The 24,754-nt window shown below is 44.1% G+C and overlaps 1 protein-coding gene across 9 annotated transcripts in view; it reads left to right on the forward strand.

The window, feature by feature from the left end:
• Nucleotides 1-24,754, forward strand: part of RALYL (RALY RNA binding protein like) — a 466,710-nt gene that overhangs the window by 336,978 nt on the left and 104,978 nt on the right. The window contains exon 1 of one of the 9 annotated variants that reach the window (XM_053247057.1): nucleotides 22,259-22,403. The exons of the other annotated variants lie outside the window; for them this stretch is intronic. Within the exon in view, the coding sequence (XP_053103032.1) occupies nucleotides 22,367-22,403 (37 nt within the window). The 5' untranslated portion in view covers nucleotides 22,259-22,366. Of the gene's footprint in view, nucleotides 1-22,258; nucleotides 22,404-24,754 lie in introns of those variants that run through there. 9 annotated transcript variants of the gene reach the window in all.

The following is a 24,754-nucleotide window of genomic DNA, read 5'->3' on the forward strand; positions in this document are numbered from 1 at the left end:
AAAAGTTTCGGGAAGGAGACACAAAATGGAGGACACACTTTAAAGAGACACTGAGTGAGACTCAATTTCATTCCCGAACCGGTTCGGGAAACCCGAGCCGGTTCGGTACCGAACCGGCTCGAATTCGGTCCGGCTCAGTCCCCGGGAGGGCCCGATTCGGTCCGGGATCGAGCCGCCGGATCCGGACCGGTTCGGACGAACCGGTCCGGATCCGAACTGAACCGCACATCCCTAGTGTGTTGTAGTGATTCGAGGTTGGACGAGGACCAGGGAGACCAGAGCTCAAATCCCCTTTCAGCCATGAAAACTCCCTGGGTGACTCTGGGCCAGTCACTTATTCCCTCAGCCTAACCTACCTCACAGGGTTGTTGTGAGGATAAATGTAACCATGCACACTGCTCTGGGCTCCTCGGCTGATGGGTGGGATACACATGTTTTTAAAAACAGAGTAGTAAGTTTTGGAGGATTCTGGGTCATGTTCTAGGTAAGGTCTTGACCCTGCTAACTGAGCCAAGGGACACCTTTTAAAGTGGTGATTCTCTTGTATTTCGCTGGGAAAGAGCAACTGGTCCTATCCAACTTCAGCACAGCATCAGTGGTTGTTGCTGGTGTCTATGTTTCTTTTAGATTGCGAGCCCTTTGGGGTCAGGGAAGCAACTAGTTTGCACTGCATGTTTCTGTGTAAACCACTTTTGTTGAAGCGTGGTATACAGGAGAGCCTCCCTATTCGCGGGTGATTTTCCACTGCCACCGCAGATATGGAAACTGCAAGTACGGAGACACTGGGGCAATGGGGATTTGGGTTCCTGGAGGTCGGGAAAATGTTCAAAAGAAAAAGAAAATGGCCCTAGAAATGTGGGGGAAGTGGCCTACCATGATCCATGGGTCCCCAGCAGCACAGCAATGCCCCTAATAGCAGAAAATCAGTTGAAAATTACATTCCCCTCCCCCGCAATCATTTCCCCCCAAAAGCAGGGCCGGACTGGGGGCACTGAGAGAGAGGGTGGTGGGATGTATGTGGGGAGGGTGCCGGGTTTTGAGCAGAATGGGTACTTAAGGGTGGGAGTATTCACTGCTGCCAAGTGCAGCAGTGTGCAGGGGCACCCGGTGGGTGGGGCGCACCGGGAATATGCCCTGCTGCCCTATGGGCCAGTCTGAGCCTGCACCAAAGGAGACATTTTGAGGCTTCCAGTCCCAGAATGGCTGCTGGAAATGAACTCCTAGGTCATGTCTGGCCACCCCCGATGTGTGGATACATGAAATTTAACCCCTTAATTGTGCGCGCACACACACACATATATTCCAAGATCTGGTGCCAATTCAGAAACTGCAGATATGAAGTCCACGAATATGGAGGTTCACCTGTATAAATATCCACAGCCTCAGTCTTAGATAGGGTCTTGAGTGCAGTCCGTGCCCTAGGCACATGAGGCTTCACGCTTGCACTCAGAAGAACCTGCCTAACACTCAGGCAGGGGATCAGTAGGTGGGCAAGAAGGCTTTCAGGGAGGTTTGTCTTCCATTAGTGAGCTTGTCATTGAGGAGCCATTCATCAGACCCCACAACACCCCAGGGCTCCCTGAAACACTCTTCAGAATGATTGGCTGGGTAAATAAGCGGTGCTAAAGTAAATAAATAAATTGATAAATAAAGTAAATAAATAAATTGTAAATAAATTGGCTGGGTAAATAAGCAGAGCCCCTGGTGGCGCAGTGGTAAAACTGCCGCCCTGTAACCAGAAGGTTACAAGTTTGATCCTGACATGGGGCTCAAGGTTGACTCAGCCTTCCATCCTTCCGAGGTCGGTAAAATGAGTACCCAGAATGTTGGGGGCAATATGCTAAATCATTGTAAACCGCTTAGAGAGCTTCCAGCTATAGTGCTATTGCTATTGCTATTGCTAAAGACAGCACACCTAGCAGCTTTACAACCTGTCGGGATGCCGTCTTACCCAGTTGCCTGTGTGGCATCCCTCCTGTGGGGCTTCCATTCCTTTCAGGGGGGAGAAGGGTCCAGGCTGGTGGGCTCCCAGTGGGGTTGAGAGGGCAAGGCAGGGGTGGCTGCAGGGAACAGCTCCAGCTAGGTTGGGTGGGGCAGGAGACAGGAAGCAAGGCCAGGAAGGGGGTGAGGCTGGAAGTGGGCTTTCAGCCCTGTCGGCTTTGCACTGGGGCATTTGAAGGCAAGGCAGCTGGTCTGCTTCTGAGTATGGGAGCTGGGGGTTCTCCAGGAGAAGGAACCGGCTGAAGGCAGCGAGCCAGGAGGAGAACTCAGGTGACAAACTAACCTCCTCCCCTGGCTGTTCCGGAGGCTGACCTTTTCTGTGCCTACCCAGTCATTCTGGAGTGCAAGAAGGGCCAGGAACCCACCTTTGACCCTGGGAGTCTAACAGCAAACAATAAAAGTCCTCAATCAGCAACAATCTCATATGCTCAAGCTTCCACAATTCAACTGATACCATGAGAAAACTAATATAGTTCTGCACAGTGTATTGTCAGCATAATTGAGATATTTATTTTAAATTGCTGCATCTTAAAATAGGATTACAATACACTCTAGCTGAGGCTTTTAGAAGAGTAAGAAATTAAAATGCAAATAATTATTTTTTTGCTTATGTGGAGTGAGAGCATCTTGAAGTATAATCAGGTCTCAAATGCTTACATTTGACAGTCGTCATTTCCTTCGAACGTGCTAAAAACCTTGTAAAGAATTCCTCAACTTAACATACCAAGCTGTTTTTGCATTTATCACAGTAATTGTTAAAGCTGCAAGGTTCTAGACACTAACATATGCTGATTACAATTCCTTCATGAATATATATGTGTATATATATTTAATCTACACAAATATTTGTTCGGCAAAGTGCAACATCAATATCTAATATGGAAAGTATATAAAATGGTGGGTTTAAAAATGATTTCAGTATATAAAATGGTGGGTTTAAAAATGCTTATTCATTCCACTTTGTCTGAATTGAGCATATGTCAAGCAACTGTAGTTTCACAGAAGCTACTTTACATATTAAATTATCATTTGGTTTTAAAATCCAGTGAATTTCAGAATTCAGTGGCTGACATCCTGACTGATGATGCAGGGGGGAAAGCTCATGCTACAGAAAGCTTCCCAACTATCACAGCACCAGCACGTGCATGTGATAAATGTTGTTGAATTCTCTTTCCCCTTAAATTTCCCTGTGCCACCCAAAAATATGTCCCTGAGGATGTGTGACCCTCAGGGACATATTTTTGTCCCTGCTTCTGGAGGAAGAGGAGATTGGCAAAATTCATCCCCTGCATGCAGTCACTGTAGCTCAGTTAGCAGAAGCCTTCTTAATGGGTGCATCTCACAGAATGCATTAGTCATGATGCCAGCCAGTAGAATTTTACAAAAATAAGATGTCTAGCTCAAAATGCTATCATTTTCCCAATGCCTATGAGGCTTGCACCTTGTTTTTAGGCTCTTGCTCAGACCCTGTGAAGTCTGCATATCATGTCAGCTATCTTTTTGTATTGATATACTAGCTTAGTGGAGTGTAGGAATGCTGTGTTCATAATTTATCTTGATTTCAGCAAAGTTCCCTGTGATCTTCTGGTTAGCAAATGGTCAAATGCAACCTAGATTGGGAAACATATGAGGTGGAATGACAACTTAAAGAATGCTCCTTAGGGGCTACTTATCAAACTGGAGGGAATTTGGAATAGAGTGAGTCAGAGTTCTGTTCTGGGCCTGATACTTTTCAGCATTTTAATTAGTTACATAGGGCAGAAGCAATCCTCTTGAAATCTGCAGATGACGCAGAACTGGAAGGAATAGCTAACATCTCAGAATACAAGAAGCACAGGTATAGAATTGGGGGAGGGGAAGATTTGACAGCAGTACATGTGAAAAGCATCTTGGGATTGCAGTCATAGGAACACAGGAAGCTGCCATATACTGAGTCAGACCATTGGTCTATCTAGCTCAGTATTATCTTCACAGACTGGCAGCGGCTTCTCCAAGGTTGCAGGCAGGAATCTCTCTCAGCCCTATTTTGGAGAAGCCAGGGAGGGAACTTGGAACTTTCTGCTCTTCCCAGAGCGGCTCCATCCCCTGAGGGGAATATCTTACACTGCTCACACTTCTCATCTCCTATTCATATTCAATCAGGGCAGACCCAGCTTAGCTAAGGGGACAAGTCAAGACCAGCTCTCCTCTCCTTGATCTGCAGTCGATCAACATGCTGAAAAGAAGCGTGATGCTGCTACAACAACTAGAAAGCTGATGTGATTGTAGGCTATATCAATAGCTTTTAAGTCTCAAAAAGTGATAGTTTATGCAGCACTAGTCAGATCTCATCTGGAGGACTGTGTACATTGCAAGGTGCCCATTTTAAGTCAGATGTAGATAAATTAGAGCAGGTTTAAAGGAGGGAAGTGGAGATGGTCAGGGGTCTGGAAAACAAAACTTAAGAAGAAATGTTGTAGGAACTGGGTATGTTTAGCTGGAGAAGGGAAGACTGAGGGGGACATAATTGCAGGCGGGTGATTACAATCTTAATCTACAACCTGCATCACTGGATCATCTGGTGGGGGAGGTGGGTGCTTTCTCCTGCCCTCCCCCCCCACCATCCGCTCTCCCCACCCTGGCAAAAGGTCGTGTGAACAACCTGCTAGAGTTTTTAACTCTAAGAAATCCAAGGTTTATCCCATTGTAAGCCAATAAATCTTTGATTTCTTAGAGTTAAAAACTCTAGCAGGAGAGAGCACCTACCTCCCCCCCCACCAGATGATCCAGCAATGTTTCCAGCTGTGCAGGCCACATGCCCACATAACTGGAGCTGCCATGAGGCTGTGTGACGTTCTGGAGGCCGGGAGGATGAGTCCAGCCTCCAGATATCCCACAGCGCACCATGCAATGGGTTATGGGATTCCCCCATGAGTCGGGCACTCTAGGTGCCCAGCTCTGTGACTGTTCAGGCTGCGTGTCCGAACCAGTTCAAAAGTACAGCAGTTCCACAGGTTCGAAGGCGGGGGGCATGGCTTTAAGGACTGGGGAGGCTGCTCTTACCCTCCCCCTGCATTTTCCCCACCGGCACTGTGTGCAAAATCAGACCCACAGAGTGGCAGCATACCTCCTCGTCTCTCCAGTGTGTCACAGACCAGAAGTGGCCAGAAATTCCTGGTGCAAAGCGCAAGTCGTGGCGTGCACACACTTACCAGGCACTTCCAACCACTACCAGTCCACAACGCACTGGGGTAGCAAAGAGGTACATTGCCACCCCGTGGGACTGATTTTGCACACATCGCCAGTGGGGGGAACGCGGTGTGGAGGTAGGGGTAAGAGCACCCTCCCCAGTACTTAAATCTATCCCCCCCACCTTCAAACTGGCAGTCGCCGGTTCCATGCACATCCCTCCCTGTTACCCAAGTGAAAGACTGGGTAATATTCCTGGGCTACTCAGGGAGGTAGCGCTAGGATCAGCCTCGATCCCGATTCTTCAAACAAGCAGCCCTATCCAGGCAGGGCTGCCAAAGCCTGGGTAGGACTGCTTGTGTGAACAGCCTCTAGATCTCCAGTCACTAAACAGTGTGAAAACTGAATGAGCCATATGCAGCCTTTTCAGTGTGTTTTACTTGAGAGGTTTTGCGTCCATATATCATTATTATTATCTTCCTTCCTTTCTCCATCACATTTTGTTGCAATTATCCGCTGTGATGAGCTCTTTCACCATGCTGAATTGAGCTGCAAATGATATCATTTCACTGTTCATAGACCAAGGCATTGCAAAAAGCCTTCTTAAATCCACATGGCTTGTTTCTGCCAGAAAGCTCAGAAATAGCTGGAAATTGTACGGTTATATAGGGACATAGGGAGCTGCCATATACAGAGTCGGACCATAGGTCCATCTCACTCAGTATTGTCTACACAGACTGGCAGCGGCTTCTCCAAGGTTGCAGGCAGGAGTCTCTCTCAGCCCTATCTTGGAGAAGCCAGGGAGGGAACTTGAAACCTTCTGCTCTTCCCAGAGCGGCTTCATCCCCTAAGGGGAATATCTCACAGTGCTCACACATCAAGTCTCCCATTCACATGCAAACAGGGCAAACCCTACTTAGCTAAGGGGACAAGTCATGCTTGCTACCACAAGATCAGCTCTCCTCTCCACATGAGTGTATATAGATGGGTGTATATAGATGAAATGAAAAAAATAACTGATCAGCCCGGCATTCCAGTAGGCATTCCTGGTAGGATGCAGTCACATAAATGTGTATATAAATTTGTGGCTGATGAAACAGACAAGTGTAACATTATTTAACTAAACGTATTTAACTAAATGTTTATCAGTAACACGGTTTATTTTCAAAACCAGGCACTCGTAGCTAGTCCTACTAACGTATCTATTTATCTGTTTAATACAAGACACCCACAATGAAATACGTATTGTACTGCTCCAAAGACATACTTCAACTGACCTCTTTAATGCATAAAATATATTAAAATAACTTAGATATTTCCACAAAACATGTAAGCTAAAACTGAGCAGACATTTCAGCATAATACACCTTACTCAGTGTTCCATTTAGCATGACATCTGAAGGCACTTAAATACAGAAGCTGAGAAAGGAAAACAGTAGCGAGAGCATAGAAAGCAAGTGAGGGAGGAGAGAGCATACTTTTTGCAGAGAAGATATTAATTCTTTCAGTGACCCATGTATGTCATGGCTTCTTTCATCTCATCTTTATTAGGCTTCCGTTGTTTTATGAACATTGCTTCCTAAGCTTACATCTTAAGAAGGGAATTTCTTCTGTGGAAGAGAATTTAATAAGTTGTAAAATCAAAGGCCATTGTGGCTGGGGTGACAGAATTGTTGGCCATCAACATCTGGGGCCCAGATTTGAGGATTCCTGCTCTAAGAAATATCTTAGTTACACAGGCAGGTATTGTGGAAAAAATAGTATTCAAACAAGAGTTAGTAGAAAGTGAGGAGACCACCTTTGCCCCATCCTTGTACCATTAAATTAGTCATGCTGTCAATTTAAAGACTTCTATGTCTTTTCACTACTACTACCACTACTATTACTACTACTATGACGGATATTTATATACCACTCTTCAACCAAAGTTCTCAAAGCGGTTTACATAGAAAAATACATAATACTTAAATAAGATGCCCCCCCTGTCCCCAAAGGGCTCACAATCTAAAAAGAAACACAAGGCAGATACCAGCAACAGCCACTGGAGGGGTGCTGTATTGGGGTTGGATAGGGCCAATTGCTCTCCCCCTGCTAAATATAAGATAATCACTATGTTAAAAAGGTGCCTCTTTGCCCAGTTAGCAGGGGTTAACTGAGCATGTTATCATTTCCCATGAAGTATCATGGTTTCTAATCCTTCAAAAAGATTTCTTTAATAATGTGAGTAGTAAAGCCCTGAAAGGTAGATGCAGTCATCCCTTGCCAACCATGGTTTTACCAACTGTGATTTTGAGTATATGTGAATAGGAAATTGTGACAGGTCTTGCCAACCCAGTATCCATAGTTGGTGAGGTTTTTTAGTGATGGGGGGGGTTCCAGCAATTTTGCGGGGTTCAGAGGCTCAATCTGCTCATTCCCCTTGCTGACCTTGCTGCTCTTTGCCAGTTTAAAATGCCTTTGAGTTATTGGGGCGGGGGTTTAAAAAGATTTCCAGAGGTTTGATCTGTTCATTCTTCTGGGTGACTCTTGGCGATATTATAGGATTTATTTGTGATTTTTTAGGTCTTTTTGTGGTCGTGGTTCCCCTAACCCCCTGTTTCCCATAGTCTTTAATGCCTCGTCAACCGCAAATTTGCCAATGGCTTTGCCAGAATGGAACCCTAGCGGTTGGTGAGGGATGACTGTAGTGCTATATCCAAAATATTAGAGTTCGCAAAACCCTAGTTTACTAGTCCTCTACTGTTTGAAATTCAGTTTACCATATGTCAGGGGTTCTCAAACCTAGATCCTCAGATGTTGTTGGACTACAATTCCTATCATCCCCAGCCATAATAGTTGTGAGCTTGGAGATGACAGGAGTTGTAGTCCAATGATACCTGGGCACTTTCCAGATTATATGCAACAGCAAGAGTAAAATGCTTCAACTTGGCAGAATTGTATTGAAAATGATCCCCAGAATCTCAAAGTCCTACAATGGGAGAACAGATTGAAAACTGTAGCTTCATCAGGAAGGACTGTCATAGAAGTTATATGGAAAGAAAGGAGATAGAGGAGGCAGCACAAGGCATTTTGTCACAGTCCAATGCATCTCAAGGGAGGGAGGGAGGAATCAGGGATACCTGGCACAAAAATTATCTGTGCAATATTAAAGAGAAACCTTTGCACGCTGCATTCATTGACTGAAATGTCCTGAGAGGACATGATGCATGCCATACACAAACTCCCAAACACCTTCCACTTGGCAACCGCAGCATGAAGGCCAATCAGAGCGTACCATTTTCAAGGGTTTGATTCTGACACTTGGAATTAATGACTAATTCTGAAGTTGGCTTCTAATTAGAGAAGTGAGCAATTCAGTTTGACATGAGTGATGAGAAAATTCTATCCACTTCTCAAGCAATTTGAAAGGCCTCAATAGGCTTCGGCATTGACTAAATGTGCAAAATGCCTTGGTTTTTCCACTTGTTCAACAAGATCATGTGTTCTACAAAATATTTCGTGATGCTGTGCTGTGGTGCTGGGAGCTTGTTCTACGCTCTTACAGGGTCCATAGCTGCATCCCTAGGTGCTCCTGGTGTGGCATCCTCTGGGCCATGGTGCACGGCTACCTGAGCCTGTGCAGACCTGGACCATAAAAAGGTGTCCCAAGGAGGAAAGACTATTAGACAGTACTGGACTCTACTCTGTCTGACACACCCAGCCCTCTTCTTGCTCCCTGCTTGATCTGGATATTTGATCAGATGCTCTAGCTTGAAGATAGTTTACTAACTAATGAATGCTAATGACATAAAAATTCAATGCAGCTCCAGTTCATACTTGGTAGTCAAGAACCCAGTGATTCATTGTTTTATATGAGTGACTCTCTTCAGAAGCTTAAAAAAGCATGAATGCTGAAGATTCAGGATTAGTGCATATGATAAAGGACAGAGAAACTTAGACTGCTGCCTCCTGGGCACAGCCAAAAGCATCATTTAGTTACTAAGGACTATATTATGTGATTCTGATGACATAAATTAACATGAGTTAATACATGGTGTGTGTGTGTGTGTGTGTGTGTGTGTGTGTGTGTGTGTGTGTGTGTGTGTTTGGACTGCAGGTATTTGTTTTCCCTTCTATGCAGACTTCATTTTTCCATTGCTTACTCACATTTCTACCACTCTACTGTCAAATTTCTTCAAAAGTCTTTAGAATGACCCAGTGGTCCTCATCCCTCTCTCTCTACTTTTAGCACTTCCGTGGATACAACTCTAGTCGTTTTTGCCCCCATACAAAGTACAGAAATTAGAACAAATTGTTCCAATTTTGTCCCTTTGTAAATTTAAATATTGCACTTTGTAAATTTGAATAACAGACTTGACCTTGAAAGGCAAAACAGTGCTAATGTGTCTGGGCTCTTTCCCACTCTGACCTCAGCTCATGCTAAGGGCTGCAGACCTTACTGGTGTGTGTATTCTCATTGGGTTATAGTCCATCTTACTCTTGTGCAAACAAAAGGCACTTCCATTCATGCGAGGCGGCATAATTTCCACCAGTTCTCCTTGGGAATCCATGCTGCATTCCACCTTACTCTAGGGGATCTGCTGACCCTCAGGGATGAATCTCCACAGGCCACAGTAAGGACATTACAGCAAATCAGTTCCTGTATGGAAATGTCTTTCCATGCACACCACAGGATAAACACCTTATCTGGCTTGTTTTCTGCGCTTGCATGGGGCATCCTGGAACTTCTGGGGGCCACACGGCCCCCAATACCCGCAGCCCCTGCCCGCTCCATGATAGAGCCGGCTACCCAGCTATGAGCGGCTGCTCGTCTGCGAGGAGAGTAGGCTAAGCCCACTCTCCCTGCAGATGAGCAGCCACTCGTAGCTGGGCTAAGCCCGCTTCTCCCCACAAGCCCAACAGAAGCTCTTCTCACGGATCGCGAGAAAAGCTTCAAAGTCTCACAGTGCTCTGAAGCATTCATTGAAGCCCAATGGCCAACAAGTTTGTAAGAAGACAAAAGCTTTTTTCTTTTTTTAAGTCCAAAGTCCAACAAGCTCGTAAGAAGGCAAAGGCTACTTGCTCAAGGTCTTTCTGAAATATTAAAAATTATCACCCCTGAAGGCCTCTGAGGCTGAAACGTGTTGTGCCATCTACTCCAACCTGATGCCTGATGGAGGAGAGCTGGTCTTGTGGTAGCAAGCATGACTTGTCCCCTTAGCTAAGCAGGGTCTGCCCTGGTTGCCTATGAATGGGAGACTAGAAGTGTGAGCACTGTCAGATATTCCTCTCAGGGGATGGAGCCGCTCTGGGAAGAGCATCTAAGTTCCAAGTTCCCTCCCTGGCTTCTCCAAGATAGGACTGAGAGAGATTCCTGCCTGCAACCTTGGAGAAGCTGTTGCCAGTCTGTGTAGACAATACTGAACTAGACGGACCCATGGTCTGACTCAGTATATGGCAGCTTCCTATGTTCCTAAATGCTGGGGTGGAGCACCCTCAACAGTTAACTGCCCAGCTTCTGCTTGGAGACTTCCAGTGGCAGAGACCCCACCAACTCCTAGACAATTGGTTACATTGTCATACTACTCTTACCATTAAGAAAGTTCTCCTAATGTTCTGCTGAAATCTACCCATATATAACTTGAATCCACTGGGACTTACTTCCAACTGTCTAGCAGAGGTGCTAAGCACGCTTTCTAGGAGATTCCACCAAATGCATTTTCACATATACCTGAGTAAACACACTAGCTGCCCAATACATATTTTCTTGGAAGTAAGTTCTGCTGTTTTCACTAGATCTTATTCCTAGGTTAAGTATTGTAAGGCTTCAATCCTGTTCATATTTGCTTGGGAGTAAATAAGTACCATTGACCTCAGTGGGACTCTGATTGCAGTTAGGAACATAGGAAGCTACACCATACCAAGATGGACTATTGGTCCATCTCACTCAATTTTGCTTAACTAACTGGCAGCAGCTCTCCAAGGTTTTAGGCAGGAGTCTTTCTCAGCCCTACCCGGAGATGCCAGGGATTGAATTTGGGAACTTCTGTATGCAAAGCAGATGCTTTACCACTGAGCTACAGCCCCATCTCCTAGGGGAATATCTTACAGTAGACAGGTAGTTACATCTCTCATATTGGTCATCACCCAACCAAGCAAACCTTGCTTAGCAAAAGGAACAATTCATGCTTGCTACTGCAGAACTGGTTTAATTGCATTAAATTAATCATTTCACTTAATTTAATGAAAAAGTTGTACTATAGTGACATTTCAGTCATATGTTTAGAAGTTGCCTGAAGCAGTGCAATGAGTCCTGAGAAATTCCCTCAATATAAATATAAAATATAAATATTTTATATTGAGCATCTATTTGGAATGAATTGATTTAATCACACCTACAGTTGTATATCCACCGGTCTTGTTCGTGTTAAATCTTATAGAACTCATCATGTACTACACTTAATTTACAGTTGATATTGGAATTTAAGATGGCTATTCCATAATATCTAGTAAAATGTATAACTGACCATACATTTTTGGTAGTATATTCAAAGGTTAAGCTATGGTGACTCATTCCTTTATTATAAATTGCTCCACGCCATCACCAACCTGAGACATACGTATGTTCTGTGTCCATAAAACAAAAGTATTGGCTATGAAATTAAAGACTTTTACGATGCTATAATTTTCTATCCATTTTAGGCTTAACTGTAGATCCCAATAGGACTATGTCTGAAACTGTGAATATGTGCATTGCAGATTGATGCAGTATATAAATGCTGGTGTAGTAAGTATAGTAGCTAAAAGTATAAGCTTTGACCCAGGAAGTCATTACTAGGAATGTGCTCAAAGCGTTTTGGCGCCTCAGTTTTGAGGCACCAAAGCATCTCAAGCTGCCCCAGTTGAAACATTTTGGGGAGGGGAATAAGCGGGCACTTTAAAAGGAGGAAGACAGGACTTACCTGCCCCTCCACTGCTTGTCTGCTGACCCCCGCCACCCCTGAGTGGTGCTGTGTGTATTAAGCAGCTGGGCTCTCTGTTGGCCCAGCTGCATCTTGCTTGGAACAGGAAGTTCCCTGTTCCCAACAGCCTTTGGGAAGCATCAGGAAGGAAATGGTTTCTGAGCATATGCGGACACCATCTTGAGAGAATCCACTCCAGGCAGCAGGCAAAGCAAAGCAAAGCTCTTCTGGCTCTCTCTCTTCTCCCACGAGGCAGAAAGGCAGAATGGTGGCTGGCTGCTTCCTTAAGTACATTTGAAAATCCCTCCTTTGAGCTCCCCCCACCCTTGTCCCTTCTTTGACCCTTCCCCTAGCCAATGCAAGGTCACTCACCCCTAGCAACACAAGATTTGAATGGGAACGAGCCAACCTGGAACCAGGGGGGAATTGCCAGCCAGTTGTTGCACACTGCAAGTCACCAATCTGAAGCTTGGGAGGGTGGGATTTAAAAAAAAATTCCTGACACAAAATGGAGACAGCAAGAGAGATCACCACAAAATGGAGGTCTGAATCCACAAATTTTTCAGGTCCAAAATCTGGGCGATTTATTTTGGACCTGAATCTGGCCAGCTAGCACAGGGGCAATTTGTTTTGTCCACAAATCACCCCAAACAGGTAGATTTGGGTACAAATTGTTTTGTCCGAATTGATTCGCACATCCCTAATAGGTATATCCTCGGTATCCTCTGCTGTGAAGACAGATGCAAAGAACTCATTTAGCTTCTTATGGCATTTGATGGCTTTGACCAACTAGCACATCCTTCTGTCTGCTCTTTACCTGGTTCTGCTTTGTCCCCTTCTGGTTTATCTGAAGTATTTCCATTTATGTCTAAATTGGATTATTATTGTTAATAGAAAATTAGCAGACATCTTTCAGTATATCCCCCACCCCCGCAGCCAGCTGCCGCCAGCAGCAAACTTTAGGGGACGAAGAGGGGAACTTTCCCCTTGCCCAGTCACACACACACACACACACCCCAGCTACTGCCGCCATGGCAGCTTTTGTTTTTTTAAGGGCACCTAAAACCTTTTTGCGTATGGGCGGCAGAAAGATTAATCCGCCCCTGTATATAAATAAATGTCTTTTTCAGCAACAGGTCTTTTTCAGCTGATTGCGCTCTGCCTAAAAAAAATACACATACACACACACAGTATAAATTGTAAAGTTTATTGCATCGCATTAAGTTTAAAGTAATGCAAACACAAAATGGGTTGCTACATCAAACTACTTAGACAGGCAGCATGCATGATAGCATGGGTTAACCAAACAGTAAGTCAACAACATGTTCAGCATAGGTTGATCAATGCCATTTCTTAATCAAGGTACACTATCTATAACCATATGCCATGGGAATCAAAGGCCATATTTAGTAATATGTTTTATTTTCCTATATAATGGCCTCTTATCTCTACCTTTCTTGGGCCCACCCCATTTCATGTTATAGGTCCACCATAAATTAATTATTCTGTATTTAACTGACTTAGAATTAGTGGATTTCACCTCTCACAAGTGTTGAGATCTCTAACAGTATTATGGCTTCACATTGACAATATTCCTAGCAGTGTTACACCCTGCCTTGTGGTTTCTGTTTACTGTAGCAGAACAGGGCGCATCTTGGTCAGAACTCTATAATATGTCGTTATGTCAAACTTGGCTCAACCAGGCTAAGTCCAGGTATTTTAAACTGTCCTAACTGGTCGTCCTTATTAATTATGGCTTTATCCCATGCACAAGCCAAGCTCCCTGTTCAGAGCCATAGTAAAACTGGCCAACCTTACAGGACTGCTGTAAAAAAAAAAATCTGAAATCATAGAAGCACAGAGTTGGAGGAAGCTTTTTAGGACATTAAATCCTCCTCCACCACCACCACCACCCCGCTCTGAGTGGAGCTCTGAGGAAAGCATTACCTATAAATGCTTTGAATCTTTGATTCATTAGGAACTTAAATGTCTTTTTTAAAAAAATAGATGTGTGAGAGATTGGTGGATGCAAGCAGGAAGATTCCACCACCACCCCGCCCCGCAGCAATTCAGCACATCTCACATCTGCAAGCCATAAAGGAGTCATGTCAAATAGTACTGATTTTCTCCTAGTCAAAGTGGAAAAATTGGGGGTTTGGTCAGCACAGGTGGCATATTCCAAAAGAAGGATTTCCCAGGGTTTACTATGCCAATTCCACATAACTTTGTAGAGCTTTTTGTTGTTGTTGGAGTACAGGAGATGTTCGTTATCTGCAGTTTCCTGTATTCGTGGATGGGTCTCTAAGACCAGGTTTCTTTATCCATGGCATGAAATATAGGCAACGTTCACCTATCCGCAGTTCTTGAGCAGCCAGAAATGATGTCTGATGTCATTTCCAGTAGCCATTAAAAAAAAAAAATTAAGTGAAAAATGAGAGGATGGGGGGGCATTACTGGAGAGCTTTACTGCTCTTATTTCTGCCCCCTCCCTGCTTTCTTGGCATTTTTTTCAGAGTCAGGAACCTAAGCCCTGGATTCCCATGGGCTAAGGTTTCTTTATTAGATATTTATTCCATATCTGCACTAATTGGTGGGAAGCCCAGTGAATAAAAAGGGCCTTCTATACAGTCTCCTTCTCAACCATGCAACCAACAATGCTATCTGAATGGAGCCAAAGTGACAGGTTTCATGGAATCACACTCTTTGGAGAACTTTTCTATTACTCATTTTGAGTACTAGGCATTTCCTTGCATCCCGCCTTGGACCCTGGGGGCCATATTGCATACGATATTAAAAGCATTATTAGTCCTGATGGGATTATCCAATAGCAGCTCGACCAGAGCACCTGCAAATTGAGACCACAGGGGACTAGTCTGATTACAGATTTGAAGGTTGGCACTTAAAATTGGTAATTTGACCAATCCAATCCCAGCAGAAATTAGGAATAATTTTAAAGCCTGTAAATATGTAGAAACAGGATCAGTCCCCTCAAGTTCTGACAATGCTGCCAGTCTAAAGAGAGCTGAATGCACAATGCACAGTGGTTATAAAAAGTATGAAGAAAACTAACCAGTCATTTTTGATATGGTAGCTGGGCAAAATTGAGAAAATTGCCATTCAGGAATTATATTATGTAGTGTGAAGACTATGTGGAACAGACTCAAATACATCAGACATATCCAAAAACCCCGAGGACCTAAAAGATTTCAGGCAAATGCATAGATATTATTTAGTGAAATAATCTTCCTAAACACCATGGGCCAAATTCTGTCTTCTGGTACAATGCCTATTAATTTCCAAATAGTGTCTGAGAGGAAAACATGTACCTGTAAAATAACATACCATATTATTAAAATAACATACCATAATACCATTGTGGTAAAGCAAACCAGAGGTTGCCAGTTTGAATCCGTGCTGGTATGTTTCCCAGACTATGGGAAACACCTATATCGGGCAGCAGCAATATAGGAAGATGCTGAAAGGCATTATCTCATACTGTGCGGGAGATGGCAATGGTAAACCCCTCCTGTATTCTACCAAAGACAACCACAGGGCTCTGTGGTCACCAGGAGTCGACACCGATTCGACAGCACCCTTTACCTTTATTAGGAACTTAATAGTGTCCACACTTCTAGCAGCTGCAGGGATGCAGTGAGAGCGCACACACTGCTCTGTTCTGAATTATGAGCGCAATTGCATAAGAGCAGTAGAGCGCTAATATTTCAGACTGCTCTCCTGTGCTCAGAAACACTCTGTAGAAGCTGGAACACTTCTCTGCCTTAAGGGACATGTTTCTACTTCTGCAGAGAATGGAAGAGTGTGCTGTAATACTTGCACCCTTGCACAATTCACTTATAATTCAGAACACAATGGAGCAGTGTGCAGTCACTCACTGTGTCCCTGAAGCTGCGTGAGGTGTGGACGGTAGTCAGGATGTCTGGATTCCTCCTCCTTCCTGCTGGAAGGAGCTGATTCTGTTAAGCGTGGGTGTGCAACAGTGGAATGGAGTTTGTCCTCACTGGGAACTAAAAACAAACAAACCCAACTACCAGGATCAGTCAAATATTCCTGGTACTTTCCAGCTGTTGCTGCTTGTAGTGGCAAGAAGTGGGTTGTTCTTTTTCAAGATCCCAGACTGGTAGAAAGGAACTGACTTGCAAGTGTTCATTCATTATCATGTGATAAAAATCATTTCAGGGCTGAGCCATACATTTCCTCAAAGATGCATGTTTAGATATTCCAAAGTTTTGATTTTCAGTTAAAAGTAGTCAAGAAGGAGCCAACAGTGCTGGGGGAAAGAGTGTCTAACTCTTCTCCCAGTTTTCCATCAAAATCTCCCCCACCTAAAAGGGTCAATTTATCATACTGCTGAAAATGTAAACAGGAATCTGTATGTACCAGCAGCTTCAGGGCAGGGTCGAGGGTGGGGGTAAATCAGGAAAACAGCACAGGGAAAGACACACACACAGCAGCAGAACTGCTGCTTTCAAGGGCCACTTTGTGTGCTTTTAAATCAGAATCAAGGCAGAATCTAAGGACAGTTCACATGATCATAATTTTTGTTTTTACGTGAATAGTCCCCCCCCCCCAAGTTCTTTTAATATTAGAAATCAGGAGATCGTCTTAAATCAGAGTCCTGTTCCTTTCGAGTAAATGCAAGTATAACGTGTTTAACCCAGGGCTGCTCAACTTCGTCACTCCTGCAGATGCTGGCCTACAACTCCCATAATTCCTGGCTATTGACCGCTGTGTCTGGGGATTATGGGAGTTGTAGTCCAAAAGCAGCTGGGGGTCTAAGTTGAGCAGGCCTGGTTTAACCTCCACTTTTTAAGGGGATTGTCTTAAATTCATAGTGGTCTTCAATTCAGGTAATTACGGTAGGGTAGGAGAAGCCTCCTACCCTAATGCGTGAGCTACCTTCTGTGTTCATGTGCTAAGCACAACTAGGTCAGAGGAATCTCCCCCCCCCCCCCACATCTCATTCATCTCATTCCCCCATTCATTTCATTCCCCATAAAAAAATAATTTTTAACTGACAGACAATCAGCAAACGGGAGCATGCACACCTCCCAAACTGGGGTAAGAAGCTTCTCCTACCCTAATTATGATCATGTGAACTGCCCTCTAGTCATGGACCTCTATATTTATAATGAGTTTTTCAACCGTCACAGGTTTGCTGTTTTGACCACTTCAGTCCCTGAACGCGTTACAGGTGTGGGTGGCTGGGAGGAATGGGTGCCTTCCGAGCTCTTGGCTCAGATGGGGTATCTTTCTAGGGTGTTGCAGAGAATGAGGCTTCTGTGCTGTCTCCAGCATCTTGGGCATTTGTCTCCATGACACCTCATGCAGGATGAGAGGCCTCTGTAAGTTGCATCTCAAGCCTGTGAGAAACTATCAGAGAAATGAACATGTTGGCAAATCACAAGCTCTGTAGGCTTCAAGCATGCAGTCCATTAATCACTACACTGACAATCACACTTTTCATTTTAATGGGGAATGCATAGGACCAGCTCTTGGTGGGTTGTCTTTCTAATGTCTAGAGGTAACCTATTAATTAAGTTTTGCCGTTATCTTTGAGAACTGTAATATAAGGAGAAAACTAATTTCTCTGCTTTAGGATAAAAGCTAATCCCTTTGTTACCATAACAACGTTTAGAAAACTTCCTAATCAAAATCCATTCTTAAGTATATTAAGTGCTTTTTTTCCTTTAATCATTTAGTTCCAAGCCCTTAATAACATGAATGCAAGACTAGCAGAGATTCCCAGCTAATGGAGGAATTTCAGATTCAGAGTTCCATAATCAGAAGTGGTATTTTTCTCTAGGCTGCATTATCTTACTGATGAAACGTGCATTGGGGCGGGGGGGGGGGGGAGAAAAAGCATAATTAAGGTGTGTTCAAGTTGAGGTATTTTTTTTAATAAAATGAAAAAGTGCTTAATGTAGATGTTAACACCAGTAAACAAGTTCAATTTACTCATAAAGATGAAACTAGAAACTACTTACAAACTACAATGTTTTACTATGGTCCCAATGAATTGAGTAACGTGCATGTTGTTCTTTTCTATCAGGGATTCTCAATGTTGGGTCCCCAGATGTTATTGGACTTCAACTCCCATAATCCCCAGCCCTAGTGGCCTTTGGTTGGGTATTATGGGAGTTGAAATCCAATAACATCTGGGGACCCAGCGCTGAGAATCCCTGTTCTAGATTGTGTTTGAACATGCTCAGAAGGAACACCTCAAATCAGAGCAGTCTTAGGCAGTCTTAAGAGCAGTCTTAGGCAGTCTGGATAAGACTGCAAGGGCAGTCTTATCCAGGAGAGTTCTCGGCTTAATAAGACATTCCAAGGCACAGTGCACATGAAGTGAAATAGATAACAGGCCCATTCACATGACCGTGTGGGAGGGCATAGCGAAAGGCTGCATAACCTTACCTTCCCTACAAACGATTACCAAGACGTTGCTGGGCGCATGGATCACGTGCCCAGATAATCCACTGCCGCCCCAGGCAGTGTGGTGGTGCAGGGGTCGGGACACGTTGTTGTGGGGGGATCATTGTGTACACAGTGGATTGTGGGGATCAACTGGGAGTAGCCGGTGTTCACACACAAGCAGTTAGCCCCAATTAAGGGCACATTCATGCCCTTAACCTCAGCTAACTGGTGGGCTCCATAGGTGGCTTTGCTGCCGCAGAACCACAGAGATCCGCATCGATCCCAGCAGTTCTTACAGGCAGCCAAGCCCAGGCTTGGCTGCCTTAGCCCAAACTTGGCTGCTCATGAGAACAGCCTCGGCGTATGTTATTTCGCTGAGTGTACATGGTGTAATTTAGAGTCCCTTAGAAATATATTTCGACAGACACAGAACGTTATTTATTTATTTAAAATATTTCTCTCCCCCCCCTCCCCCAGTGCAATACTGCTTGGGGCATGTCACAACAATAAAACAATATAAAATAAAATGAATAAACTCAAATGAAACTAATTAGGACTAACTCATTAGAACAAATTTACACCTGGAAAACCCACTGGAACAGACAAGAACAGGCACAGAGACAGCCGAGCAGCGGCCTGTGTCCAGCCCCACTTGGCGGTCCCTTCCAATATGCCCATGCGTGTGATGTCACGCACCCGGGCCATGGTTTGGGCTCCATAGTAGCCCAGAGTGAACTCCCTCCTCCCATGCCCGGGCTGCTGAGAGCCCGGGCAAACTCTCTGCCAAGTATTTCAGGCAGCTCCGACTGCCCTATAGAACATTTTTCCCTTCCTCTCCCTCTCTGGAGGGAGAGAAAGAGGAAAATGTCCTATTAGGCAGCCAACCCTGCCTGAAATGATGCGCCAAGAGCTCGTTCGGGCTCTCAGCACCCCAGGCCACGCCCCCTTGTCATGTGACTTTGTCATGTGCAAGGGGGCATGGCCTGGGCCGAACGAGCTCTCGGCACATCATTTCAGGCAGGGTCGGCTGCCTAATAGGACGTTTCCCCCTTTCTCTCCCTCCAGAGAGGAAGGGGAAAACGTTCTATTGGGCAGTCAGAGCTGCCTGAAGTAATTGGTGAAGTGTTCGCCAGGGCTCTCGGTGGCCCCGGCATGGGAGGGGGGAGTTCGCTCTGGGCTCCTATGGAGCCCGAGCCACACAGGGCGGGGCTCTCTCGGCGGTTTTTCACCATTGACGGCCTGGGTTCTTTGAACCTTTCACCCAATGGTGGCTCCGCCACTGGACAAGAATAATAATTTTTAAAAAGCTCTCTGAAAAGATAGGCCTTTAAATGTTTTATTAAAATGCTGAGGGAGAGAGCATAGCAAAAGTCATCTGTGAGGACATTCTAGAATTGAGAGGCCAACGCCGACAAGATCCCCATCTGTAGTCCCCTCCCCATCAATAGGATCTCAGTCAATGGAAGGGCTACAAGCAGGGTCTGAGATGTGGAGGCTATTCACATGAGCATACAAAACCAAGCTAAGGGAACCCAACCCAGTTTTGCACATCCATGTGAAACACCGGGATCAGGCCCAATCCCAGTGGTACCACAGTGGCAAACCCACCTACGGAGCTGCCCTTCAAAATTAGGTTAAGGGAGCGAGCGCTCCCTTAACCTAATTTTTTGGTCATGTGTCAGCTGTGGCTGCAAGCAGCCACAGCTGGCAGACCCCAGGAGGGGGGGATCCCATAATGTATCATGCATTCACATGGTGCATTATTGGAGCTCCAGGGGGCATGGCAATGTGTCCCAGCATCCCGGCCCTCTGAGCTGCTCTTGTGGGTGTGCGAATGGCCACCCAGGGATGGCAGAATGCTTGTCTGCAGGGAGGTAAGCTCTTTGGGGCTTCCTCCTTGCAAACCCGGTAGTCCTTTCTCACTGCTCGTGAGAAAGGTCAGGCTTTAAAGATCAAGACCAGCACTCTCAGCCTTCTCTGGAAGCAAACTGGTAACCAATGAAGTCTCTTGGAGGAATAGGATCCCATCTAAAACCAGATTTACCTGAGTGCTCAGATAATCAGTTTTACTGACCCAGAGCCCTTCTGTCATACATAGATTAAGTTTTTGCTTGTTTGCCCCCATCCAACCTAGAATGGGGGATGCATGCAATTTCCTACTGAGAGGTGATAAAAAATCAGTCTAGGCAAGGTGATAGGAGTCTGTTTAGGTGTTAGTGGCTGTGCTTACTTCCCACACATGGTTTGACATGGAAGGAAGCCCTGAATTCTCATGCTCCCAAAGGAAGTCACATGTGTACACAATTTGCCTAATCTATTACCTCCTTCCACTCCTTTTGGGAGGAGAAGCTCCACTGAAGTCAGTTTGCACATATATTTGTGTGTCTGGCTCAACTGTGACTTCCATAATGCATTGGTGCACATGTACAATCCTAAGAGCCATTCTCACACCACATCATCACGCATAGGAGATTAACAGGCCTACCAATATCCAATCAGACCCTCAGAAATCATCTTTGTAGACAGCTGAATGCATAGTGAAACACACAAAATGCCTACTAATTGATGTAATGGCATAGTACTTCTTACCACGGCAGCTAATTAATAGTCGCTATCATTTAACTTGAATGAACGATATCAGCCAGGAGAACTTGTGCTTTAGACAGGGCCAGATCCAGAGCTGAGAGGACCTTGGCAAGCTAACCTCTACTGATCCCTACTACCTGTGAGGCAACTCTCTTTGCCGTGGCAGGAAACATGTGTTTCTTTCATTCTTGGCAGACCATCATCAACAGCATGCTAGCCAGTGTTTGCTACCTGTCATGTTGGTCTCCCACCTCACACCACTACTTGAGGCATTGTGCAGGATGGGGGAACATGTGGGGCAGCGTCCACAGGCTACAATGTGGTGTTGTGGCCTGCCACCAATGAAAGAAAGAAACCCATCTCCACTGCAAGGGGAAGCTTTCACCAAACCAACAGCTACCAGTTGCTGTCTAGGCCCATTTGTCCTCAGAGGGCCAAGACAGGAACTGGCAGTGCCCTCTGGAGCTGTAGGCCCTCAGTAGATGCCCAAGGGTATCTTGTGCTAACACTCATCCTGGCTTTAGAGTCAAACAGGGGTCCGAAGTGGCAGAAGTAACACTACAGGTTTGGAAAGAGTTGCTTCTTCCATATGTATTTACTCTTCCCTAAAAAAGGTTTCCATTAATTTAACCCTCAGTAGCAGGCTTGCAATTTCTTTTTCTTCAGTACTGATCAACAGAAGTCCAAGTGAACCATAAATCACTTACCCTGGGTGAGTGATTTGTGGAGTCCTCTCAGTACAAGGATAACAATTTGGTTGAGCCTTTCTTTCCTTTTAGTAAATTCGTCAATTGCCTCTCCACGAAAAGATAGATTTTAATTGCATGTATGTTTATTTACTCAAGATTTCTTTCATGTCAGTTATAGTTCCAAGGGAAAACATTGTGGTTACTCTGTAAAATAATGTGTAATTACTACATCCTTAAATCAATGCTATTCCATTTAAATCATTTCTGTACTGCATGGATTTTCAGGAGAGGTGCTCAAGTGTTTCAGGAACTAAAAAAAAAAAGCAAAGAGGTTGATTTTGCCCCCAAGTTTGCATTTGAGGAAATGCAACCAGAAATATCTCCCCAGGATTTGATGAGAATGGTATTACCCTGGCTTTCGCTGAGAGATTGCTGGTTACCTTCTGTCAGTGAGCAACCGCCTCACTGCAAAGCAGAAGCACAGTCTCATCTCTTTTGTGTCTGTGTCGAAGAGAATTGTTTCTTGGATAGAAAAGACAATTCAGAATGACTATGTACAAGAGCAAACGCAGGAACCAAAGATGTAAGTAGCCACTATCCATTTGTGAGTGAGTGTGTGTGTGTGTGTATACAGATGTATAAATTAGATCTTTGAGAAGGAAAATGTCTCCCAATTTGATTGTAAACTACAACTTGCATTCTTCTGCAGTGGATAAATAACACTGAAATGTCACAAGAGGAATTTTCTTTGCTTTAATGCTATAGTATCTATATTATTAAGTGACGGAGAAATCATAAGAATGAAAAATAACCTCACTTGTTACTATGGAAACCATCAGCAAGCAACTGCTTTATAAAATCAACAAGGAAATAGAGATCAAATGCAAGTTAATACCATCTCAGCATCCTTTATTCTGAGCAAATGATTGGATAGATAAGAGCCTTTGCCCTGAAAAGAAGAGAACCATTTCTGCATCACAACATTATTTTATGCAAATTGACTTAAGGAAGCCAAGAGATACAAGAAGTTCAATTGCCCTCATTTTTCATACTCTACTTTTGAAAGGAAGAAGTTGATGTAAGGGGTAAAAATCAGAAGAAATGTGTGTATGGGTTGAAAATGAAAAATTTCTCTCTCTCTCTCTCTCTCTCTCTCTCTCTTTCTCTCTCTCTCTCACACACACACACACACACCACGTAATCATCAATTCCATTTTGTCTGTGTTTCTTAAAATAAATACAGCATCAGCTATACATACTGTTAACCAAGCCAGTTTTTCATACCTGAGTCCAGTGAAAAGACTTGCATGGCTCACGCTACCAAGTCTGTACTACTGTAGCTTGAATCAAAGACAGCAATCACCAACCATAAAACCAGTAAGAGTTTTGCCATTGACTTCAGTGGGATTGTCCTGAGAGTCACACAAGAAAGGTTATATTGAAGTTGAAGAAGAGATGAACTCACACTCTGTTGGAAACCAGAATTGGTGATAGGGTGAAAGAGAAACAAATGCAAATATATTATTAATTAGAGTTTTGCTATCATTATTATCTGTGGCTTTCGACAATTTTGGCATGTACAGAACAACCAATTTTCAGGTTGAAATACCTTTTAGCCCATAACGAAAGTTTTTGAGGCTCTGAAAGGCACTTGGCAAGGGCTGGATTTTGAAGGATTGTATGAAAGTTCTCTTTTCCCTAAAGTAATGCTCTAATATTTTTCTCCTGTTTTCTCCTATATATTTTTCCAGACACACACACTGCAGTCAGAGGTAATGGAAAGTGTCATTTCCATTATACTTCTTCGGTTCCACTTATCAGGTTTCTTTTGTTATGGTCACATTTCTTTCCAAAAAAAACCAGTAACTAGGATTGTTGTTCTGAGTCTATGTAAAGTGGGGTGCAAAATCCAGTTGTTTAAAATAACAGGACACTCATAGGAGCAGCAGATTTGTTTCACATCATGTATGGGCTTGATTCTTCCCATTTAAGTAAACGCTGCCCCTTTACATCATTTCCCCTATATAAAAGCATCAGCTGTAAAATTATAGCAGTGGCTCTTGCAGTCATTGTGTAGGAGGGCTAATAGTTTCTCATTATATTGCACCAATGAACTTTAGTGTGATATAACTGGCAATTATGCCAATTGCAAGTGGTTATACACAGAAGGTATTAATTTATACCACAAGTTTCATAGCACATAGAAGAAAACACAATTCTAGGTAGAAAAAAAAATTAACAATAGGAAGTGTGAAATGTTTCTGGGTTTCATTCTCTGGAAGCACAATGCTGTATTAAGTACAGTACAAACTATTATTTTAAGCATCTTAAACCATTGTTACTATTTCCAGGATCAACTAGAAGATGTTAATTTTGGAACTTCTTCTTCTTATTCTTATTCTTATTCTTATTCTTATTCTTATTCTTATTTAAAATTAAACCTGCTATTTTTAAAGGAATTTTGGTAACAGGCTCAGTGATAATAGTGATTAAAGGACAGTTGTCACGAGTCCTTCTGGTGACTAGAGTGTTGGACCTGTGAGGTATCATGCTTCACAGTGTACACGGGGAACAGGAGCACACTGACTAGTCACCCTCGTCTACATCAATATACTCCATCCGCTATGCTCCCTACTCTCTTTGCCCCCCTTTACTCTGGCCTACCCCAAGGACAAGACCCATGAAGTCTAGAAGGCAGTGAAGCAGAGCAAGATGGGTTGCAGCACCATGGACAGCTCTGTAGGACAAGCTGCTCTGGCAGTCAGAGGCAGACTGAGCTCTTCAATACCCCTGTGCCAAGACTGGCAACGCATGGCACGCACGCACACCAAGGGGTGATTCTGCATGGAACTCCAACTGAGTCTGAGCAGGCATGCAGGAGGTTAAGCAGTTCCTGTCCTGACTTTGGTGTGAAGGCAGGGGTGTCTCTATAAT

The sequence above is a fragment of the Hemicordylus capensis genome, chromosome 4, assembly GCF_027244095.1.
Source record: "Hemicordylus capensis ecotype Gifberg chromosome 4, rHemCap1.1.pri, whole genome shotgun sequence".
Classification (NCBI taxonomy): Eukaryota; Metazoa; Chordata; class Lepidosauria; order Squamata; family Cordylidae; genus Hemicordylus; species Hemicordylus capensis.